This window comes from Papaver somniferum, unplaced genomic scaffold (genome assembly GCF_003573695.1).
Source record: "Papaver somniferum cultivar HN1 unplaced genomic scaffold, ASM357369v1 unplaced-scaffold_10, whole genome shotgun sequence".
NCBI lineage: Eukaryota > Viridiplantae > Streptophyta > Magnoliopsida > Ranunculales > Papaveraceae > Papaver > Papaver somniferum.
Window position 1 is genome coordinate 8,766,207 of NW_020618825.1, and position 12,459 is coordinate 8,778,665.

General features: G+C 35.9%; 1 protein-coding gene across 1 annotated transcript; it reads right to left on the minus strand.

The window, feature by feature from the left end:
• Nucleotides 1–6,627: 6,627 nt before the first annotated feature.
• LOC113326281 (3-hydroxy-3-methylglutaryl-coenzyme A reductase 2-like) lies at nt 6,628–11,938 on the minus strand. Its single transcript, XM_026574038.1, has 4 exons — nt 11,855–11,938; nt 7,541–7,653; nt 6,997–7,178; nt 6,628–6,842 (listed from the first exon to the last, which is right to left on the minus strand). The coding sequence occupies exons 1-4, from the start codon at nt 11,936–11,938 to the stop codon at nt 6,628–6,630; spliced, it is 594 nt and encodes a 197-aa protein (XP_026429823.1).
• Nucleotides 11,939–12,459: the final 521 nt, after the last annotated feature.

Consider the following 12,459-nt stretch of genomic DNA (forward strand, 5'->3'; position numbering starts at 1 on the left):
TACACTCTCTCTACATATGAAGATTCGTATCGCCTGCTGTTGGCGAATGGTGTTGATTTTACAAAGGAGTACTCATGGAAATAAAATAAATAAATGAACTTTGTTTCGGCTTTTCGTTTTGCTGTTATCCATCACTTTATTTGTGCTTGTTTAGGTGAACATATTAGGTTTTTAGAGATTCTACGACTACAATAACTAAGTTCTCATATTCTTTCACCAAACTAGCGTTATCTTTTGTCTTTAAACAACTTAAACTATCTTCACATGTACGGGTCTTGAGGTACAATATCTCTCTTCCTGTATTGAAACCATTATCATATGTTAATCGTTGATATCTATGATTTACGAGAATGATATAATTTCGCGTGTTACTATGTCAGAATTTGATTGAAAACTGGAAAGTACGTCACTCGTCCATAGATGTTTGATAAAACTCCTTAATGGGAATTCTATTTTTTTTTCCCATTAGTTTTGAGAAATGTGTTTGGCCAAGTCATTATTGTTCTTTCAAATTTAGAATTCTTCACTTTATTTGTCTCGATATATGCATCCTATTTTGTCACTTTTGTCAGCGAATGCGTTTGTTATCTTGAATTTATAGCAGGCTCGATTTGGATTTTGAACCAACGTGTGTGCCCAAAAATCCCAATGTCTTAGTCACGTATTATAATATCCACAACCATTATCTGTCTAGATCATAGCTTCGGAATTGAAGTTTCATCTCGAACATCTTTAGTTTATGCTGGATCATTAGGTACGCGTCAGCTTAATATATGTGGGTTGGTGTATATAAATCAGCTACTAGTACGGATTCAATCATTCCCTCACCAAGGTGCCATAGCCCTAAGCAGAGATATACATTTCTATTACTAGATTTTCTAGTTTTACATGTGTTGGAACAATTGTTCGTTTCATCAAAGCAATCACTTCCATTATAAAGGTGCTAAGTATCAATAACTTTTGCTTATTTGATTTTTCTTTGTTTTTGATTATTGCACCCAACAACATGTGATTTAACATTGGAAAACAAATGCATTCTTCTTGGACCCAAAGGCAAAATCCTTCCGGATTACTAATTTTGCCTTTCACATCTTAGTGGGTATATTAAACTTGTGTTACTCGTACTAGCTTTTTAGACTGGTTACGGCCATCTAATTGCGGACGCAATGTGGAATAATTATCAACGTCGTCGCCGTACCATCTAGCTTCTTATTGCTAATTTTTATCATATTCTTATTTTGATATTTCTTAAGAAATTTTTATATTTTTCATCGAGTTATTGTTTCATATTTCATTTTTAAGATTCTTTTATTTTTTTTATGGAATTCTTGTTTTGAAATTTATATTTTAATAAAGTTTTTACCATTTTATTTTTGTTTTAAAATGTAGATGTTGGTTTATATATAGTATATAAACTCTGGAGTTTGAAATAAACATATTCACATTAACCTATTACTGGATAGTATTTCAAACAAACACAATTTGAATTAACCCAAGACATGATAGAATTTCTGACAAACATCACTTAAACTGACCAGTGTCAAGGTTATCATAAATGAAGTTAAGATAACCTATAAATACGGACCGTTGTTGGTGCCCCAATGCATGATCTGAGATTAATTTTAGACCAACAACTACATTCGGCGAAGAAAACATTGCATCACGATTTTGAGTGTGATCAACATTTTTAGCAGATGAAGGTAATCATATCCTCGACTTATTTTCACCCTTACACTGTCTTATGACGGCCTTTACTCTATTGCTCATTTTTACTAAGAATTGTGAATAATAAGTAGATTTTTTTCTTTTAAAAAAATTAGGAAGAAGAGGGTGAAATGGTGCGAGTGAAAATAATTGTAAATGGATGTATTTATTTTATTTGAAAGTTATGGTTGTTGAGAATAGAGAGGTCAGGTTTTACCCGTTGGCAGTTCATGTCAAACCTCCTGCAACTATTCATTGTGCGCCGACGGTTCTTATTCATATGCCCAATCATAACCGCCAGTACCCCAATCATCACCGCGCGTTCTTAGTCCTGCCGTGCACTTTTTTGTCTGTCGCCCATTAGTTTTACCATACTGGAAATGGAGAAGTGGATTTGTTCATTCACCCGTCTTGCCAAAAAATTTCATTTGACAAACTTCCCTTACCACTCAGATCAAGCATATTTGCACACTACTATTTTTGACATTAATGTTGAATGTCTTAGAATAAAAATCTTACAACAAAATATACTTTACAATATTTTTTGTTTTTTAATATTAAAGAAAGTTTCAATGGACAAATTAATAAACTACATTTAATTTTCAGAGATCAAAGATGATAAACGCTGGGGAAAACTTGTTGGAAAATATACTACTCCCTCCGTACCACATATATAGACGGAAGGACCAATTCTCTTAGATTAAGAAACCTTTTTTGATTTCACAAATATTCATGTTTTTTCCTTAATTGTATTTCCAATGTTAGATATATGTACCCAATTGTGATGATTCCCATGCAAATAAATAGGAATAATAGAAGTAAAATATGGTTTTAAAATTTGCACTCTGTCTATATAGTGGTACAAGGAAAAATGAAAATTCCGCGTATATAATAGGTACGGAGGGAGTAAGTATAATTACAAGAGGCAAGTTAATGTACAGAATACAAGGTATGTTGAGTAAGAAACAACCAAGATTACAAGTACATGAAATTTAGACTTGTAAATATTTCACAGTGGCATTCTAACGAACACCTTGTATGCAACAGAACTATGTTTTGTTGTTAGTTCAATTCATCCCCTATGCTTGCCACAAATGCAATGTTGGTGTATTTCATTCAATACCCAACTTCATAAACACTCCAGGAAATTTAGTAAACACAGTTTCAACATAATTCAAGCATTCAAATCAATAATACAACTGAAAAGAAAAAGACATATAAAATTAGGGAATAGTAATAGCAAACAGAGGATTGAGGCTAAAGAATTCTCTATGTCCTTAAAAAGATTACGCCCCCACAATGATGTTGTATGGTTGATTAGCGTTCGTCTCCCAGGATACAACAATCTTCTTCTTGGTTGATGCAGCACTTCAAACAATCAAGACACAACAAACTAAATTGTGCAAATATGTAATCTCTTTCACACTCTGAACTTGAAACAAAACAGGGAGTGAAAACTCATACTTGAGACTGGGAAATCAAAGGAGTATTTAAATAAGAATGGTGACTGAAAACTAGGGACAAGAATCTGTTCCCAAAAGGCACCAAGTTTGGTCCTTGAATTGACTCATATCCCTTTCGAAAAGACACACCTTTAAGAACTAGGAACTGTATTTTGGTTACCACTTGGAAACCAAGTTGCAAACTGTTGCCAACCCTTGGTAAAGTTCCCATACTTAATTTCTATTCAACCGATTAAGGAATTATGCCTTATAATTTCATCAAAATTCCCATACCAAAAAAAAGCACTATTACTTAGCATTGTATATGTGGTTAATAGATCTGGTAACTCATTAGTTTCCCTAGGGACATCACAACATTCTCATTTATTAAATTTCATAAGAAGATCTGGACAGTCACGAATTATACTATTTGTTGTCCTTTTTACTGAACCTATTTTGGGATTAGAGGCATTCGCTACATCGACATAGTCTCCTTCAAGAGGGAGATTGGTGACTTGATTTGCAACCGCCCACCTGATTCCTTCCGAAGAAGCTTGCGCCTCAGTCTTTTTTCATCCGGAGTTACTGCAGGAATACACCATGCTGCTCTCAAATACTCTGCATCATCAACTACTATTAGTCCAGTTACCATAAGCTTGGAGTCTTTTGAAAAACGGAAAATGGATCATTTGTCCAAATATTTTTAAAATATGGTTCAAATGGACGAGTAAAAATTATTATGGGTGAAATGGACACCAAGAAAATAGCAATGATGAAACTGGATTCATCCTGACTTAAATTTAAAAAATAGCAAGGATGAAACTGGATGCATCCTGATGTAAATTAAAAATAAGAAAAATTATTTAAAAATGGGTAGGATGAAACTGTTTACATCCTGACTATTTTTACATTTTTGTCCATTTAAACAGTATCAAAATCTAAATGTCCTTTTCGCCCAGAAATTATTGATTTTGGTCTTTTTAACCAATTTTGTGTTTGAAAAAGACAGGTCAAAATTAACTTTTATAGAATTCTGAAGTAGTCTATTCCAAGGAATATGCATCCTCACTGTAGCCCCCTGTAGATAACGAAACACTTGATTACTATTACTAGTACCCCAATCATGTCTACCCTGATTGACCAAACTGACTACAGTAGATACCTTCCTATGAACATTATCCAAAACCACTGTACACCGCAGTTTCCAGATATGTCATAGTGCGAAAGAAGGAATTTCTACCCGTTCTTTATTAGCAATAGCTAAGCTAATTAGTTGTATACCTAGTGACCCAATCAATGAGATTAACACCACTGCATACACCTGCACTATTAGAATTCTCAGCAAGCCAATGATTTTTGAAATATCACACTCAATCAATAAGTGTCGTACATTCTCATTTTCTCTGTCACAAAAGGGGTATTTAGAATTAATCTCAGCTACATAATATATGAATAAGAAGAACTGCGCGGAAAGGATTGACATGAGGAGGATTATGACATGCACTTGATTTAGGGTGTTTGTATCATTTTTTTAGTTTCTTGTTTTCCGACACAAATAGCCCACCTCCTGAGCAGACCTAGCAAGCTGGATTAGCCTCACTACTAATCCAACCGCCACCCGTAACAAGACCCAATCTCAACTATTATTCATAGAAGAAATTGGTGAAAATATGAGATCTAACTTTTCCCAGTGAGAATCGACCCCCTACCTCCCTAGGGTGTTTGTATAATTAGAAAACGTGATTCGGGGAATTTACGACATGCACATATCTTCATTTGAATTGATAAATAACGACAATTACAAACCAAAGAAGGAAAAATAAGAAGAAATAAAAGAATTGAAGGCATGCAATGTACTGTAGTAACTGGTAAGAATTAATTATCACCTTCATTAGCGTACTGTTTTAACTCTTAAGAATTAATTATCACCTTAAGTAGCGTTAATTGTGCTGCTAGCGTTAATTTTGACAACATTGAAAGCATGCAGCAGGCAACAATTCTTTGGATGTAGATGAGATGAGAGGGAGAAAACATTTGCCTATTTAAAGGCCCCCATCCCATGTACATGGAACTCATTCACCAGGTATATTAAAAAGTTTTTCTGAATCTGATAAGTATGATGGTGACAACAACTACTAGGATGCTGAGATCTGTCTCAGTAGTCTCAATTGTGATATTTGCAGTGTTGGTTGGTGAGTGTTCATCTCAACGTAGCGTTTTTGATCCCGTTCACGCCTCCATAAAGAATGATATAGCACATGGAGTCGTGCTAAATACTTGGTGCAAATCGAAAAACACAGATTTCGGACACCACAGACTAACATATGGTGCTGAATTCCGTTGGAAATTTAAGATAAATATTTGGCATACAACACTATATTGGTGTAAAATGTGGTGGACAGATGTAAATGGAAAATACACCGAAGGTAGTTATGCTATTTACAAAGCAAAAAGAGACTGGGATAAGTGCGAGAACGAATGCCATTTTTTTGTTCGCAGAGACGGTATCTATAGAAAAGAAATGTATAACGATGATGCATACGATTTGGTGTATTCGTGGCCAAAGTGATTAGTGACTGCTTGATTACGTAGAAACTCGATGGCACATTCTCTGTATATGGAGAGTGAATTACGAAATGCAGCTATACATATACTATTGTTCAATTTAATATCTCTTGCCACCGGCGAAGGGTATTGATTTTACAAACGAGTGTACAAGAAAATAAAACAAATAAATGAATTTGGTTTGAGATTTTTGTTTTAGTTTTGTATGCTACTTTCTCAGTCTTTGATGAGGATTTAAGGTTTTTCTAAGAATCCTATAATACTTAGGTTTTCATATTTTGTCATTAACACCTTTACCTTTCGTAAGTTTATCATCAAACACCTTTACATTTTGTCTTGGAATTATAGATTTTTATTCATAATACAAATTAATGTGTGAAGACTTCTTTTTAAATGGCATAGATGGAGAAAGTTCATACTAGCAAGAGTTATTTCAGTTGTTTTTGCTGTTTGTTCATTACTGTATTTGTCAATATGTCTGTCTTAATCCCGTAGTAAGAGAAACCACAGTCATGAGACGGACCAAATACCAAAAGCCAGACTAAAAGCCAAAAAAATTTGGTATTCTGGGTGTTCAAGCGCAATGGGGGACGACCAAAATTTGGTGAAGCGTAACTTATACGAACGCTTGGTGCAGAAGGAACTTATACTCATGTTTCTTGACCGAGCGTTCTTTAAAATATGCGTCTGAATAAAACGGAGTTATTACGTGCGCCTGATTGAGGCGTAGGTATAGTTCACGCCTAACATGGGACGGCGATGGGAAGTGCGTCTACTGGGACGGAGAAGTTATGTGCGTCTGATACATACGGAGATAGAAAGTGCGTATGACTCGGGCGGACATAGAAGGTGCGTCTGGGTAGGGCGGATATGGAAGGTGCGTCTGTGTTGGGCGGACATAGAAAGTGCGTCTAGTTCAGGCGTAGATGGATTGTGCGTCTAGTTCAGGCGTAGATGCAATGGCAGAACCAGTCAAGTTTTTGAGCATGTTAAGCTCTACCAAAGCTGGAACTGTAGTCTTCAACACATTCCTCACTACTTCATCCTTGATAATTGCCTCGCAGACAACCGACTTACCACGTCCTTCAATCCAGTTTACAGCAGCTGGTTTCTTATCGGAACAAAAGTTCCCTACAAATGAATCCAAAGAAAAATCAAAAACCATAGATGCACAAAAAAAAAGTGATACATCACCAAATTATAAGTAAAACTTTCCAAATAGATTACAGTCAAACACAATCTGGTAGGTATGACGGTGGTCACAGGATTCAGAAAGAGAACGAACCAGATATTCCGATAACATCCATGTCGGGAAAATCAGCTTGAAGAAAATCCAAAACGTTCTGAACACCTTTAGAAACCATGTTCATCCCCATTGCATCCCCTGTGCTGCAGCTGAATCTCATGTATAGATTCATGCCAGCAATAGCACACTGAACTTTTTGGAGTCTTCCAAATCTGCTAGATCTGTAAAATATTGACAATAAGATCAATTAGTACAAAAACCAAACAAGTGTCCACCCTTACCAAGCCAAAACAAATTGCCCCTTTGTAAAATTTTCATCTCAAACTTCATACGTCAAACCCTAAATCTCAAATTAACACAACTTTACCGTTGTAAAAGAATAGAATCTCAATTACGTACACAAATCTAACCACCGACAGATTCAAATCAAAATCAAATCAAAATTTTGCTAAATTGAGGTCATAATGAAAACGATAAATTTAACCCAAATAAAACGAAACTTCCGATCAAAATTAGCAAAAACCTGACACTCAACAAATTCACGGAACTGTACAAATCTCATAAAGGGGGAAAAAAAACTTACTTGTTAAAAACGTGAGCCAAGGTATCGAAATTGTTAAGATCTTCCATAAAGAATTTGAGCTCAGAAGCTCTTTTTGCAGTTCCAAACCTAACAACAGGTGCTCTTGTCATAGCCTCTTTTTCTTATGTCTTTGTTATCAATGACGGTCTTCATTTGATGGAGATTTGTGATGGAAGAAGGGAGTGGTGGTGATGGTGTTTCGCCGGCGAGTGTCCATGAAGGGGACTTACTCCGGCAAAAGAATTGAAGGTGAGTAAGAAAGAGAATGGAGGATTGTTAATTTTGTGTTTTCTAAAATTGGGGGAAATTGAAAGTAAGGAGGGGACGTCTGGGTGTACGCCTGGTAACAGACGCTCGTAATACATGCGCCCAAAGCAGGCGTAAATTAAAGTTGCGCCTGCTAACAAACGCTCACAATACGTGCGCCCATTCCAGACGCTCATAATACGTGCGCCCATTCCAGACGCTCATAATACATGCGCCTCACACAGACGCTCATAATACATGCGCGTCACACAGGCGCACGTAATACATGCGCCCAAATCAGGCGTTTTTAATAATTGCGCCCCATTGGAACGTACATTCTAATTACGCCTGCTATGGGGCGTATGTTTTATCTCCGTATGGCCCGACGGTGTTTATAAATACGCCTAATTCAAACGCTCTGTATACATCCGCCCCAATATCATACGTTCTTTATACATACGCCCAGTGTGAAGCGCCCACTATACTTCCGTCTCGATTCATACGCTCGTAATAACCCCGTCCCATTATTGATCATTTTAGTCTGGGTTGGCGACCACATTTGGTCACAAACCCTAATTCTCTGGACTAAATATGGCTTTACTCCTCACCACCGCGGCACTTTCTGGGACCAAATTTGGGTTTAGTACCCAAATTTGGTCGTGACTGTGGTTGCTCTAAGATCTCTACACTTGTGTGGCTGTTATCTCTTCTGCCAATGTCTTTATGCTTTTAATACCTTGTACAGACGCTTGGATTGGTGAACGAATCACCAATAATTCTTTCTCTCAACTCTACTATGGTATAGACACAAAGTTCGATCCAATCTCACCTTCTGCTCAATTCTGATCTTCTTCTCTTTCAATCTTCATCTTCATAATATTTCGTTCTTATCTTCAATCTTAATTCTATCACTACAGCAGTAATAGTTGCTTACAGCATTCGAATCATTCCCCTTCTTCATTCTAGATCTCAATCCCATATTTTCTTGATTTTTTCTTTCAAATTTTTTTGATCTTTTTAATGAAAAATCCAACAGCTCACTCGATTTCTAAGGTTCTTTTTAACCAATTAACCAGTATTGTTCAATTGAAACTCAGAGATGACAATTTTCTCATATGGAAGGCTTTTATGTTACCTGTGATTCGAAAATTCAGGATAATGAAATATCTTGATGGATCTTCTGAGTGTCCACCTGAATTTACAACTCGTACCAATGCAAACAATGGAGTGGAGAATCCAATGGTATGTTTTGCTTATTGTGTCACAAGTAGTGAAGGAAATTGGGAGGAGTTTTTCTGTCTTTGGAACCCAGCCACTAAAGAGTTCAAGAAATTACCCACATCACCGTTTAAATATAATCACACCAACGGCATATATGGTTTTGGTTATGACTGGGAGACACATGATTTCAAGTTAGTACTTGTGCATCAGTACAATTCTGTTGATGTCTATACCTATGGCTTAGGAACAGATTCATGAAAAGACAGTCAGACCGTACCTTATGCCTTTTGTCAAAGCAAGGGAGTGCTTATTAATGGAGCTTTGCATTGGTTTGGGAAAACGCTCTATATACACTCCGAGTTCATAATCTCTTTGGATGTCAAGGATGAGAAATTCATAGAATTGCAACTGCCGAACAAATTTATAAATCTTGAGCATCAATTGCCGATGTCAATAGGAGCATTTGAAGGGTGCCTTTGCGTACTTGTTAACACGCTTGTTGATGGTTTTGAAGTTTGGGTGATGAAGGATTATGGAGTTCAACAATCTTGGACTAAACATTATAGCATTGCCCGTGAGAGAGTTGCGATTACCTTCTATCTCAGTTTTATGTGGTCTTTCAAGAATGGAAAGATTTTACTAAGAGCTCGTGATAAATTAGTTTTATATGACCCGAAGGATGCCAGTGTTACAGAATGAATGAATTTTCGTAGGTCAAGGTTCTGCCAAACAGAATTTTTTGTGGAAAGCCTAGTTTCACCCAACTCGGATACTGGTGTGGGTAGATAGGTATTATAATTGAAACATAAAAGTCGAAGAGGCCTAGAAAGAACAGCTAAAAGGAAACAAAAGTACTTCAATGTATGTAGTATTTTGCATTTTAAAATTACTACTTTTTGGTCTATCGTGCAAACCTTCTAAAGGAATGGATATTTTGTGTTTATCTCCCGGATATGAATATATATAGAATTTTGGTTAACGTTTTTTTTTCTCATTCACCTTTTTTTCTTTTGATTCATGTGATGTGAGTGAGTGTCAATGATTGGGAATCCATGGCTGAAAACCATGGTTGAATTATAACGTTCTAATATTATGTGCAAAACAATTGACAATGATTCATGTCAGGATAATATACTAATGAAATATAAAAAACAGGGAGGGTAGACACTTTTATATGCACATACTAATACAATGATTTGTGCAATTTTGTGAAAAATAAAAGAAAAAAACTCAAATGGCGACCAGTTTAAATATAATATCCGGATGATACGTTTTTATACAGGACCCTTCATATTTACTAAAAATGAACCCAAAACCAGATTTACAACACCACCATCTACCCCTTTAAAACTCAACCGTCAAAAAAAAATCGATGGAAATTAAAATCGGTAGATGGTGTGGTGTAAGTGTGGAAATTTTGACAATGTTGGATCTAAAGAAGTTCTGCAATAGATGTTGTAAGATCGACGCTCTTCAACGAAATGGGTAGTAACTTTTCTCATAGCACCAGATTATGATTTAGCAAGGAAACCCAATTTATTTGATTTGACTCGTTAATCCTAATTTGGGATTTTGTTGCAATATTTTAGTCTATTTCGGAACCATTTTTAAAGGAATGTAGCAGATATCAATACAATTACTTACGTAGAATTTTAGTTCAAATTACTTTTATAAGGGGGATTTTGTTGCAATATTTTAGTCTATTTGGGAAACATTTTTAAAGGAATGGTAGCAGATATCAATACAATTACTTACGCAGAATTTTAGTTCAAATTACTTTTTCTTAATTTTCTAAGGGGGATTTTGTGTTTCCCCCTCAAAATAAATAGCCATTTTGCATTTCCCTTTTTAAATCACTAATTGGAAAGACCCCCTCCCAGTTATAAAGCCGGTATAACCCTTTTAGTTGTGCACGCGCAACTCGCGTGTGGGTAATAAAAATTCCTAAAAATCACACTTGCTAATTTTATTTATTTTTTGATTCATGTGAATGTTCAGTGTTTTGAATTTTGTTGTCTAAGACCTCTTCCTATGAGTGTGGCAAACATGAATATTTTCCATTTATGCACCCAATTTGGAGGTGCAAACAGGCAAACCGACCTGGATAAGTGGAAATTTTTCCACTTAGCCAGGAAAGGTCAAGTCTCGACCGCTCGGTCAAGTTAACACTGTTAGGTGTTTACAACACCGCTAGCGGTGTCCGTAAGACCTGTCGGTGTAGTTTACACCGCTAAGTAGAATATGATCCAACGACCATAAATCTTCCTTCCTATAAATACCACATTCCTCACCCATTTTAACTCACACCTTCTCTTCTCTACTCTTCACATTTGTTAATCTAAATTTTTTTTTTTATCATCTGACTCTTTCATTCACTCGTATTGTATAATTTTTTTAATATGTCTCAATCTAATATTCAATCTAAACAATCAAAGAAGAAGATTATGGGTCCAAAATTTACCGTAGCCGAAGATGAAAGCATTTGCAAAAACTATTTGTTCTTTGCACAAGATAGTATCGAGGATGCCAGTCAACAATCTACCAAGTTGTGGGATAACATATTTGCTAACTTTCGTCAAGAAAATATGAACATCAACAAGCGTGATGCAAATTAATTGTCCGGTCGCTTTGTTACAATCAACGCCCAAGTTGCCTTGTATGTCGCTGCTATAATGCAAGCTGCTCGTGGTCGTGAGAGCGGTCTTGTTGATGGTGATGTCGAACGAAACTGCCGAACTGATTGGCACCATAAACATGGGACAAATTTTTCTTATGAAAGTTGTGATCATATTTTGAAAGTGTTTCCTAAATATAATCTATAAAGGACTAAATTATGAAAGAATATACCTGCAAGTTCATCATACACTTCTTCACCTTCAACGCCAGCTTCACAACCATCTCAATCATCTCATCCCCCTTCAGATAATCCATTTTCTTCACCAGAAACCACCAAAAACAACAATTCCAACTTGAATGTCAATACTGCAATTAAGAAAAAATTATATTAGGAAGAAATCATGCAAGAGCAGCGATAAAAGCTTCCCAAGAAGGAGAAGCAACTGAAAGAGGTAGTAGTAATATGGAAACTTTGATAGAGCATCAGAAGACCGTCGAAAAAAAAAGAGTTGCAGACCTCAAGTAGTTGACTAAGGAGATGAAAAAATATCGACTAACTCAAGAAAAATTTGTTTCAGACTATGACAAGAATAAGATTTTAAATGCAAACACCGAAAAAATGAATCCCATCCAATTTATGGTATGGGAGATAGAGATGGACAGGTTAACAGAGGAATTGGAAGAAAAAAGAAACAAGAGAAACATGGAAAAACAATTTGGGGTTCAAGCTGAAGATTAGGATGATGAAGACAACGATGAAATAGTGCCACTTAATTAATTAATGTATCATCTTTAATTTTAATGAATATGTAGTAGTTTGGTTATGCTGAATGAAA

Bases quoted from the DNA above. Each gene is read 5' to 3' on its own strand.
- LOC113326281 (XM_026574038.1), bottom strand. From the start codon at position 11,938: ATGGATTATCTGAAGGGGGATGAGATGATTGAGATGGTTGTGAAGCTG. The intron at 7,654-11,854 runs GTATATTCTTTC...TAAGAAAAAGAG, and splicing joins AGTGTATGATGAACTTGCAG to GCTATGACAAGAGCACCTGT. The intron at 7,179-7,540 runs GTAAGTTTTTTT...AATATTTTACAG, and splicing joins TTGGCTCACGTTTTTAACAA to ATCTAGCAGATTTGGAAGAC.